The sequence below is a fragment of the Budorcas taxicolor genome, chromosome 4 (assembly GCF_023091745.1).
Source record: "Budorcas taxicolor isolate Tak-1 chromosome 4, Takin1.1, whole genome shotgun sequence".
Lineage (NCBI taxonomy): Eukaryota > Metazoa > Chordata > Mammalia > Artiodactyla > Bovidae > Budorcas > Budorcas taxicolor.
In genome coordinates, this window is record NC_068913.1 from 67715953 (window position 1) to 67728200 (window position 12248).

A 12248-nucleotide genomic window follows, 5' to 3' on the forward strand; every position below is an offset into this window, starting at 1 on the left:
TTGACTGAAAGGTCTGGGGTGTCTTGAGTCTTGTATTGGCCTGCTAGTGGGCAGGTCCTGGGCCCGGCAGGTCCTGGGCCCAGCTGGCCCAGGGCAGGATCTGGACAGCTAGTGAATGGGCCAGGACTGGAGATGAAAGGACTGTAGTTTTCCTGTGACTTGTGTCTGCCTACTGGTGGGTGGAGCTGGATGAGAGACTAGAGCAGGCCCACTGGTGGGCTGGGCTGGTGCCTTGGGGATTCTGGGGCTGGTTCCAGACTGCTCTGCATAGAGCTGAGTCCCAGAGTCTCTGGCTGGAGGGCCCTGATGGTCGTGGTTCTACTGCCTGTGTACTGGTGCATAGAGTTGGATTCTGGGCCCTCTGCTGGGCAGGGCTGTGTCCAGAGGCAGCTGTGGATCTAAGGGTGTTAGAGCAGCCTCTCTGCTGGTAGGTGGGGCTGTGTCCATGCCCAGTTAGTTGCTTGGCTTGAGCTGTCCCGGCACTGGCCCCTGCAGACCACTCAGTGCCTGTAGCCCCATGTGGGGCTGGGGCCTGGAGCTGATAAGCTAAAGGGAGGATTCCAGAATGACACTTGCCAGCACCAGTGTCCATGGGGTAAAAAAGCCCCCCAGAATGGCTGTTGCCAGTGTCTGTGTTCCCAGGGCGAGCTATAATTGCCTTCTGCCACTCCGGGAGACTCTCCAGGAATAGCAGGTAGGTTTGACCCAGGCGCCTATCGGGTTACTGCTTCTGCCCTGGGTTCTAGAGCCTGTGAAATTTTGTATGTGCCCTTTAAAAGTGAGGTCTCTATTTCTTTCAGCCCTATGGGACTCTGAAAAATAAGCCCCACTGGCCTTCAAAGCTAGATGTTCTGGGGGCTCATCTTCCTGTGTAGGACTCCCAGGTTGGGGAGCCTGGCATGGGGCTCGGGTCTCTCAACCTTTGGGAAAACCATGCACTCCTAATTATTCTCCTGTTTGTGGACCGCCCACTGGGGGATGTGGGACTTGACTGTGTGGCAGCTCTGCCCCTCCTGCCTACCTCTCTGTGCTTCCATCTTTATTATTTTATTTTATTTTATTTTTTGCTTCCATCTTTATATCTCTAGGTGTAGCAGACATTTTCTGGTAGGTTCTAGTCATTTTCAACAATGGTTGTTCTGCACATAGTTGTGATTTTGTGTGCCTGTAAAATGAGGTAAGTTCAGGGTCTTTCCCACTCTGCCATCTTGCAGCGTTTCCCTTGTTTAAATGTTAATTCTACATATATTTTAAACCCCAGAAGATAGTATTGTTTTGTTCAGTCAATACACATTTATATTTAACCATGTATTAAAATTTTCTGTTGCTCTCATTTTGTTTGAGTTTAAAATCATTTTTCTTCTGCCTAAAAAAGCCATTCAGTACTTATTTTAGTGCAGCTACACTGGCCACAAGCTCTTTCAGTTTTTATTTATCTGGAAATATATTTTGACTTTAAAGAAAATAAACTTCAGTGAAGTATTATTTCATTCAGTAACATTCACAGAGTTTAAGTGTACAGGTAGACTTTTGACAAATCTTATGTGTATATATAATCATCTGGCAGGCAGGGATGGGCAATTGCCACCTTCACAGTCTAAGCTGGCTCACACCAAGTCATAGCAAGGATTTCCAAAGATCTGAGTCCCACTGGCCTTTTACCACTGCGGTAGCAATGCAGTGGTTGTGGTTGTCCCTTGTGGTTGTGTGTGAGGTGAGGTCTCCGAGCCCAGAGTGACCAGCAAAGTCTTGGAACACAGCCCAAGTTTAGCTGTGTCAGCCCTTCCACATGTGAGTCTGGGCATCAGGTCTGGGGTTGAGGCCTGCCCCTAACATTGGTGGGGTCTAGAGCCAGAGTCAGAGAAGGCAATGGCACCCCACTCCAGGACTCTTGCCTGGAAAATCCCATGGGCAGAGGAGCCTGGTGGGCTGTAGTCCATGGGGTCGCTAAGAGTCGGACATGACTGAGTGACTTGACTTTCACTTTTCACTTTCATGCATTGGAGAAGGAAATGGCAGCCCACTCCAGTGTTCTTGCCTGGAGAATCCCAGGGACGGGGGAGCCGGGTGGGCTGCCATCTATGGGGTCGCACAGAGTCGGACACGACTAAAGCGACTTAGCAGCAGCAGCAGCAGCAGCTATTTGCCATAAAGTGATGGGACTATATACCATGATCTTATTTTTTTGAATGTTGAGTTTTAAGGCAACTTTTTCACTCGCCTCTTTCACTTTCATCAAGAGGCTCTTGAGTTTCTCTTCATTTTCTGCCATAAGGGTGGTGTCATCTTTATATCTGAGGTTATTGATATTTCTCCTCGCAATCTTAATTGTAGCTTGAGCCTCATCCAGCCCAGCATTTCGCATGGTGTACTCTGCATATGCATTAAATAAGCAGAGTGACAGTATACACCCTTGACGTATGCCTTTCCCAATTTTGAACCAATCCGTTGTTTCACGTCCAGTTCTAATTTGCTTCTTGACCTGCATACAGATTTCTCAGGAGGCAGATAAGGTGGTCTGGTATTCCCATCTATCGAAGAATTTTCCACAGTTTGTTGTGACCCACACAGTCAAAGGCTTTAATGTAGTCACTGAAGCAGAAGTAGATTTTTTTTGTGTGTGTGTGGACTTCCTTTGCTTTTTCTAAGATCCAGTGGCTGTTGGCAATTTGATCTCTAGTTCCCCTGCCTTTATAAATCCAGCTTGTACATCTGGAAGTTCTCAGTTTATGTACTGCAGAAGCCTAGCTTGAAGGATTTTGAGTCTAATCTTACTAGCGTGTGGAATGAATGCAACTGTGCAGTAGTTTCTGCACAATTCTTTGGCATTGCCTTTCTTTGGGATTGGAATGAAAACCGACCTTTTCCAATCCTGTGGCCACTGCTGAGTTTTCCAAATTTGCTGACATATTGAGTGCAGCACTTTCACATCATCATCTTTTAGGATTTGAAATAGCTCAGCTGGAATTTCATCACCTCCACTAGCTTTGTTCGTAGTAATGCTTCCTAAGGTCCACTTGACTTCACATTCCAAGACGCCTGGCTGTAGGTGACTGACCACACACCATCATGGTTATCTGGGTCATTAAGACTTTTTTTTCAGTTCTTCTGTGTATTCTGGCAACTAGAATGTATTCACTTCATGGCAAATAGATGGGGAAACAGTCAACAGTGGTTGACTTTATTTGGGGGGGCTCCAAAATCACTGCAGATGGTGATTGCAGCCATGAAATTAAAAGATGCTTACTCCTTGGAAGGAAAGTTAGGACCAACCTAGACAGCATATTAAAAAGCAGAGACATTACTTTGTCAACAAAGGTCCGCCTAGTCAAGGCTATGGTTTTTCCAGTGGTCATGTATGGATGTGAGAGTTGGACTATAAAGAAAGCTAGCACCGAAGAATTGATGCTTTTGAACTGTGGTATTGGAAAAGACGTTTGAGAGTCCCTTGGACTGCAGGGAGATCCAACCAGTCCATCCTAAAGGAGATCAGTGCTGAATGTTCATTGGAAGGATGGATGTTGAAGGTGAAACTCCAGTACTTTGGCCATTTGATGTGAAGAACCGCTCATTTGAAAAGACCCTGATCCTGGGAAAGATTGAGGGCAGGAGGAGAAGGGGATGACAGAGGATGAGATGGTTGGATGGCACCATTGACTTGATGGACATGAGTTTGGGTGGACTCCGGGAGTTGGTGATGGACAGGGAGGCCTTGTGTGCTGTGGTCCATGGGGTCACAGTCACACGACTGAGCAACTGAACTGAACTGTGTATTCTTGCCACTTCTTCTTAATATCTTCTGCTTCTGTTATGTCATTGCCGTTTCTGTCCTTTATTGAGCCCATCTTTGCATGAAATGTCCCCTTGGTATCTCCGATTTTCTTGAAGAGAGTTCTAGTCTTTCCTGTTCTATTGTTTTTGTCTATTTCTTTCCATTTTTCACTGAAGAAGGCTTTCCTGTCTCTCCTTGCTGTTTTCTGGAACTCTGCATTCATTTGGGTATATCTTTCCTTTTCTCCTTTGCCTTTTGCTTCTCTTCTTTTCTCAGCTATTTGTATGGGATCCTCAGACAACCACTTTTGCCGTCTTGCATTTCTTTTTCTTCAGGATGGTTTTGGTCACCACCTCCTGTACAATGTTACAAACCTCCATCCATAGTTTGTCAGGCACTCTGTCTACCAGATCTAGTCCCTTGAATCTGTTCATCACCTCCACTTTATAATCATAAGAGATTTGATTTAGGTCATACCTGAATGGTCTGGTGGTTTGCCCAACTTTCTTCAATTTGAACCTGAATTTTGCAATAAGAAGCTGATGATCTGAGCCACAGTCAGCTCCTAGACTTGTTTTTGCTGACTGGATAGAGTTTCTCCATCTTCAGCTACAAAGAATGGACTCAATCTGATTTCAGTATTGACCATCTGGTGTTGTCCATGTGTAGAGTCATCTCTTGTTTGTCAGAAGAGAGTGTTTGCTATGACCAGTGCGTTCTCTTGGCACAACTTTAGCTTTTGCCCTGTTCATTTTGTACTCCAAGGCCAAACTTGGCTGTTACTCCAGGTATCGCTTCACTTCCTACTTTTGCATTCCAGTCTCCTATGATGAAAGGACATATTCTTTTGGTGTTAATTCTAAAAGGTCTTATAGGTCTTCATAGAACTATTTAACTTTAGCTTCTTGGCATCAGTGGTTGGGGCATAGATTGGATTACTGTGATACCAAATGGTTTGCCTTGGAAATGAACCGAGATCATTCTGGCATTTTTGAGATTGCATCCAAATACTGCATTTAAGACTCTTCTGTTGACTATGAGGGCTACTCCATTCCTTCTAAGGGATTCTTGCCCACAGTAGCAGATATAATGGTCATCTGAGTTAAATTCACCCGTTCTCATCCATTTTACTTCTCTAGCCCCCAGGTGGCACATTGATTGCCACCCAATGGCCAGTGATGGTTTTTCACCCTCAACAAAGACCAGCAATGGGACAACCAGAGTGCCAGGCATGCCCTCCAGCTACATGGAGCAGCTGAAGGGCATGTCCTGCTAGTCAGGGCCTGACAAAACATGGTCTGCTGGAGAAGGGAACAGCAAACCACTTCAGTATTCTTGCCTTGAGAACCCCATGAACAGTATGAAAAGGCAAAAGGTGAGATATACATGAATTTGTGGCACTGCAAGATAAAGAACACTTCTATCACCCGAGGAATTTCTCTTATTCTTCTTTACATTCAATTTCTTACTTCTATTCCCCCTACCCAGGAAACCACTGCTCTGATTTCCAGAATCATGTGAATGAAACCATACACTCCATACTCTTTTGAGTCTTGTTTCTCTCAGCATAACATCTTTGATACTCATTCATGTCATATTAATATTTCATTCATATTTTTCATAAGGCACTACTATACGTGGCTCCCCAATCTGCTCATCCACTCACCTGTAGCTGGCCTCTATGGGAACAGCAAGCTACGCTATCAGAACTGGCAGTGGAAGCCCCCTGTTTTAAAAAAACACCCACAAAACTGTCGGAACCTCTGAACCTTTTCAGAAGGCTGAGATCTAGAATGAGAAGTTACTAAACTGAAACTTATCACAGGCTCTTGATATGTATTTCAGATGTGTTTCCAGAAGGTGTGCATCAGTTTACATTCCTGGTATGAGAGTTCTTGCCTCACCATACTATCAAAACCATTTTTGTGTCTTATTTTCTGATCTTTTCAAGCATGAAAATTAAATCTAATTGTTGAAAGGAATTCATGCTAAACCACTAGGTCCTGTAGTTACTTTGTTTCTGAGTTTATAGGATTATAGTGAGTTTACTTCTTTAACCCCCATCTCACTGACTTTCTGAGAAACTCTAATCTGAAAAGCCAGTTCACAATCTTTTCTGGCATCAGTATTTCTGGTGACCAAATGTCCATGAACTGCATTTCTCTGGAGTGTTCCATGATTTAGATTTGGTCTACCCTTGGATTCTAACAGGGCAGGATCAGCTTTCTTTGTTTCCTCTTTCACCATCCACACCTTGTTAAATTCCTGCTGAGTTGAGAGATCTTTGCAAATCTGGTTAAATTTCAAGCTAGTCTCCTTGCCAACTGGCTGACGTGTAATTTGTTGCTTTGCTTAGGTGGCCATAAATCAGGTTTTCCTTAAGTTTCTGCCTTAGGCAGTAAGAGGAGTGATGGCTATGGGCGATACTCTGAGGAAGGGCCAGGGAGGCACGTCAGTGGTTCTGTGGGAATCACGGGCTTGGAAGAGTTAGAAGCCAGGAGTGAAATGAGACCCACAGTGAAGATGTATGAGGACTGGGAGCGAAGGAATGAAGGCCCTGTGTAACACCCATTCCAAGCCTTGGGAAGAGTGGAGCTGAGTTCAGTTGCTCAGTCATGTCCGACTCTTTGCAACCCCATGGACTGCAGCACGCTAGGCCTCCCTGTCCATCGACAGCTCCTGGAGTTTACTCAAACTCATGTCCATTGAGTCAGTTGATGCCATCCAGCCATCTCATCCTCTGTCATCCCCTTCTCCTCCTGCCTTCAATCTTTCCCAGCATCACGGTGTGAAAAGACCCTGATTCACCAAGTGACAAGGCAGTTCCCTTTCCAGCTCTGATTTACGGTGATCTCAAAGAGAAAGTTTCATTCTTGTGCTACTGTGTCTTTAACACCTCTCACATGCTTCTAAGAGAAAACAAGCCTCAAACCAAGAGCCTTTCTGGGCAACTTTGTTAAGCTGGAGTTCAATAGCATGGTTTTATTCTTTAGTGAATTTATTTTTGTGTTACTTTTTTATTTAATGCAAGTGAGTGTTTTGGTTATAATGGTAATATAAAATCTCCTTTAAAATTAGTCTGCTAGAGTTGTAAAATAAAGTCAATTTAAAGGAAAAAGTTAAGTACACAACTTTGCGTTTGAGACTCAATTATGGCCAAAAAATGTGACTATCATGCCTGAATGACTAAGATTTGGAAAATAGTGTCCCAAAGGAAGAAGGTAACGAAGAGTACTCTGAGATCCTACAGTTCTGTGTTAAAAATTACTTTCTCCAATTTTATTCATTCATTCATTCATTTGTTCACCATGCAGCACAAGAGGGTTTTCAAAGAAACCTTTCTTTCTCTCTTTTTTTCTTTTGACTTTGCAGATTCCAGAAAGAAATTGGAAATTGAAGATTTAAGGATAGAATGTTGTTTCACAGTATTCTCACTCACTTCAAGGAACACATGCCAGAAACTTAAAAAGGTATTACTAACCACTAGTTTAAATATACATTTAACATCATCAACTGGTATCCTTAAGGGAACTAATTTTCTAAAACTTTGGATCCTTAAGTGAGTCATAGAATTGACAACAGTAGAAAAAGCTGAATTAGAGTCTAATCAATCAGCATACTTTTAGTGGAATAGTAGCTAATCACTCATTTTTGTTCCTTCAAATTCCTTTTGATAAGAATCTCTTGCCTTTCTTGTTTAGAATGTTAGAATGTACTGTGTTTTGCTCAGTCAGGTTATAAAAGGGAAGAGTATTGTGTGGAGTCCCAGTGAGAATCTCTGGAAGGCTTGCATTTCACAACTTGAAGGTAAAAGATGATAAAATGCAAAACTGCAAGAAAAAAAAAAATGTGTCAAAGAGCAGGAGACTAGTTGTGGGAAAAATGTGAGAATGATGAGACCTGAATGTTAACATAGGTGGGCTTGTGAAACATACATGTTTGGAACTCTTATGAATTTTTTTCTTTAAGATCAACAAAAAATATTTAAAGCTATCTCTCTGGGATATATGAGGTTTAGATGAAAGACTAGTTCAAGGCCTTTCTGCTTTCAAGAGTGTGATCCATTTTCTATCCACAGGATGACTGGAAAATTAAGTAGCTGAGAGATCTTATTCTGGAGGGGGAAAAAAAAGCAATCAGTACAATTCTGGGGTTGCACAGACAAACCCAAAGTATTTTCTTAATACTCAAATAAAAGAGCTTGGGCCCTACCTAGACAGGAAGCTCAGCACTTGTTATGAGGTTTCTGAGGATTTCCAGGGAGCTGGTGTCTCCTGGTCATCCAACGCTTGGAACTCCACGTTGCCTCTCTCTGTCGCCCTCGTTCTGTCCCACTTCACTCCGGCATGGCCATTGCCAAGCCTTCATTCCCTCAGGTGCTTTTATGTAACCAGCTTGGCTGGAGATATAAGGAGAGCTGGGGCGGGGCTGTGCAGAGGACTGCAGCACAGCCCAGATCAGGCGGTGACGACGGACGTGCTGCTGTTCCCAGGCTCCTGGACTCTGACTGCCACAGGAGAGCCGTGACTACCATGGATGCCTCGCCCCAGCGCGCTCTCTCCGCAGGGCATTTTGCTCTCTCCCATCAGTTCCCACAACTCCTTGGCTCCAACTTCTGGCCCCTGTCCCCTCACAGGGCGTATAGAAACTTCTAATCCCTGTCAGCTAATTTGGAAAACATACATTTGCATCCTTATTCCAGTCTAGGATTGAGACATACATTTTCCCCCCAAACTTTAAACTTTTTATTCTGTATTGGGGTATAGCTGATTAACAATGTTGTGGTAGTTTCGGGTGAACAGTGAAAGGATTCAGCCATTCATGTATGTATGTACCCATTCTCCCCCAAACCCCTCTCCCATCCAGGTTGGCACATAACATTGAATAGAGTTCTATGGAGGCACACTTTTTTTAAAAAAGTGATAATAAGAAGTTTTGCTAAACAAAAGCATTGTCTGCCTCTGGTCATCTACCCCACTGATGTAACCCACAAGCAGACACAACTAAATAATGATTTTTTTTTTACTGTAATTCATCTCAGATCAATACCTTAAGCATGACTCCTTCTTGCTTTTGTTATTCAGTTGCTCAGTCATGTCCATCTCTTTGCGACACCATGGCCTACAGCACACCAGGCTTCCCTGTCTTTGACTATCTCCCAGAGTTTGCCCAAACTCATATCCATTGAGTCAATGATGCCATCCAACCATCTCATCCTCTGTTGTCCCCTTCTCCTACTCCCCTCAATAATTTCCAGCGTCAGGGTCTTTCCCAATGAATTGGCTCTTGGCTTCAGGTGGCCAAAGTATTGGAGCTTCAGCTTCAGCGTCAGTCTTTCCAGTGAATATTCAGGACTGATCTCCTTTAGGACTGACTGCTTTGAGCTCCTTGCAGTCCAAGGGACTCTCAAGAGTCTTCTCCAACACCACAGTTCAAAAGCATCAATTCTTTGGTGCTCAGCCTTCTTTATGGTCCAACTCTCACATCCATACATGACTACTGGAAAAACCATAGCTTTGACCAGATGGACCTTTGTTGGCAAAGTAATGTCTCTGTTTTTTAATATGCTATTCCTGCTCTGGCTTAAAGCTCAACATTCAGAAAACGAAGATCATGGCATCTGGTCCCATCACTTCATGGGAAATAGATGGGGAAACAGTGGAAACAGTGTCAGACTTTATTTTTTGGGGCTCCAAAATCACTGCAGATGGTGACTGCAGCCATGAAATTAAAAGATGCTTACTCCTTGGAAGAAAAGTTATGACCAACCTAGACAGCATATTCGAAAGCTGGAGTTGGTGATGGACAGGGAGGCCTGGCGTGCTGCAATTCATGGGGTCACAAAGAGTCAGACATGACTGAGCGACTGAACTGAACTGAACTGATTCCTGCTCTAAATAGAGAAATTCCAGGACCAAAGAAAGGTGGGGGATGGTGGGGTGGGGAAACCTTTCCCATGGCTTTGGCTTTGTTGGTGATTTCGTTTGTTTCTTCAGGCGTTGCGCTGAGAGGCTGGCCCTGGGTCCTGATTGCCCTTCTGCCAGAAAGACACAGGCAGCCAAAGATGAGTTTGGGGAAAGCAGCCGCTTGCTTCTTTAACCATGGAAAAGTACGGCCGCAGTGAGATGGAAATAGTCCCATCAGAGTCTCACTCCTTCATCAAGTTGTTGAAAGTCAACCGGGAGCATCTGGTCACTCACATTCGAAACACTCAGTGTCTGCTGGACAACTTGCTGCAGAATGACTACTTCTCCACTGAAGATGCAGAGATCGTGTGTGCCTGCCCCACGCAGCCCGACAAGGTGCTGGTGACGGGGAGGCCAGCTCTGATGGCCAGACGGGGTGAAGAGCTTTGAGAGTTCAGTAAAATGAAAATTACATATTTCATTTCTGTGATCATGACACAGCAAACTCCTCTGATCCCCTCCATTCTCCTTGCTGTGTGTACTGGTTCTCAACTCATTTTCCAATTCACTTTAAATTAGTGAATTCTTTAGAAAGAAAGCATGCATGAAATGCTAGCCATGCTACCCCCTTCCGTGCCTGTTAAACCCTGAAGAACTGCTCACTGCTGGGTACGGCTCTGAGAATGGCCCTCATTTCTGATTGAGGAATAGCTGCGTTTTAGCCCAGGTCCACAGTAAAGACTTTCTTACACTTCACTGTGGGAAGTCTTCCCAGCCCTTGTTTTCACTTTAACTTTGTGTCATGTTAAGAAAAATAGAATGGAGGGACCAAAACCTCCTTGGGGAGAGGAGTGACAGAATTCATTTGTAACATGATCCTGCTGGGGCCTCCCTGGTGGCTCAGTTCGTAAAGAATCTTCCTGCAGTGCAAGAGATCCCAGTCCCATCCCTGGATCAAGAAGATCCCCTGGAGAAGGAAATGGCAACCCACTCCAGTGTTCTTGCCTGGGAAATCCCATGGACAGAGGACAGAGGAGCCTGGTGGGCTGTAGTCCGTGGAGTTGCAAGAGTCGGACGTGACTTAGTGACCAAACAACCAGCAGCACTTTTCTGACCTGCTGGGCTCAGAAAAGACCAGAAAGGTTTCTGAGAAAAGCACAAAAGAACACTGTGGTGATTTTTTTCCCCTTGAATTTTTAATACGACAGAAAACTTTCTGAAGGTACATCTTAGACAGGAGTCTGCTGTCCATTTGCTCTGTTTGGCCCAGCACCCACCTCATTATGCCTAATGGCTGATTTTCTGCCCTCAGCTCTTGTTCCCAGAGAGCAGTAGTGTTAGGTTAAGAAGGAAAAGAAGAGCTGGGAAAAGGAAATTCCAGGGGTGGGCCTGACCCCAGTTGTGAGTCTGACCTTTTTATTTTTAGGCTCGTGGAAGCCTCTGTTTTCCTAGAGCCATGCGGTTTGTTTCTTGCTCAGGAGGTCCATTTCAGGCTGTAGCATCTTACACTGGCTGGGTGGATAGTCAAGCTCGAGGCTGTAAGAGCTCGGGGCCCTGCATGTGGGCCCCTCTGGGGGGTGAACAACCCTAGCACTGGCCCTCACCCTCCTGCTTGCACCCCTCTAGGTCCGCAGAATTCTGGACCTGGTACAGAGCAAGGGCGAGGAGGTGTCCGAGTTCTTCCTCCACGTGATCCAGCAACTCTCAGATGCTTATGTGGATCTCAGGCCTTGGCTGTCAGAGATTGGCTTCTCCCCTTCGCCGCTCATTCAGAGCAAAGCTGTTGTCAACACTGACCCAGGTATGAGGGAGCCGCCCAGGAGGCAAGGCCCCGGGGGCTTGGAAATGTTCTCTGTGCAGGCCCAGCAGGGGATAAAGGTGGGGTCCACCTTGGCCAGCCCTGCCCTCCACCCCAGGCAGCAGGCTCTGCTGCTATGTTCCTTTTAGAAAAAGAGAGCTGGGTCCCTGTCACCCTTGTGCAGCCCAAGGGACTGTGATTGAACTGCCCATGTGTAGCTGGTCTGGTTTATGTAAGGGCCTATGGAGGTATCGGGATGACTTCTGTTTGAACCCCTTGCTGGCTTCCTATTCTGAGGTATCTAGACATTTTAGTGGTTGTACAAATTCAAGGTTGTATTTTTTTTCCTTCTTAAAAATCTTACCAAATTTGATTCTAGGCGAAGAATTCTTCTATCACTCCTGACTGCCAGTCCTTATTTCCAAAACATCATGCCCACCCCACCCCCACCTTGCCCTTTAGTTAAATGATTAGTTCTGTAGGTATTTATGATGTGCTCACCATGTGCTAAGGCTGAGGGTGCTGGATGCCAGGGGTCCAGTGGGGAGCAGACCCAGATATGGTTCCTGCCTTCAGGGAGCTCAGAGGTTAATGCAGGAAACTGGTAGTAACACGGATGTATATTTGCAAATAGTGATAAGGAGCACAGCAGTCCAAGGTGCTGAGAGAGCACGTAATTGGAGCCACAGTCTGGTCTGAGGACCAGGGAATCTTCTTTCCACGCCTGTGGTCACTCCACAGCTATTGGCAACATACCAGCACCGAGCTTCCA

General features: G+C 45.1%; 1 protein-coding gene across 3 annotated transcripts in view; it reads left to right on the plus strand.

The window, feature by feature from the left end:
- Positions 1-12248, plus strand: part of NOD1 (nucleotide binding oligomerization domain containing 1) — a 91937-nt gene that overhangs the window by 41721 nt on the left and 37968 nt on the right. For all 3 annotated transcript variants that reach the window (XM_052638534.1, XM_052638535.1, XM_052638536.1), the window contains exons 2-4: positions 7145-7242; positions 9769-10074; positions 11305-11479. In XM_052638534.1, the coding sequence (XP_052494494.1) occupies positions 9874-10074; positions 11305-11479 (376 nt within the window). In that variant the 5' untranslated portion in view covers positions 7145-7242; positions 9769-9873. The remainder of the gene's footprint in view (positions 1-7144; positions 7243-9768; positions 10075-11304; positions 11480-12248) is intronic.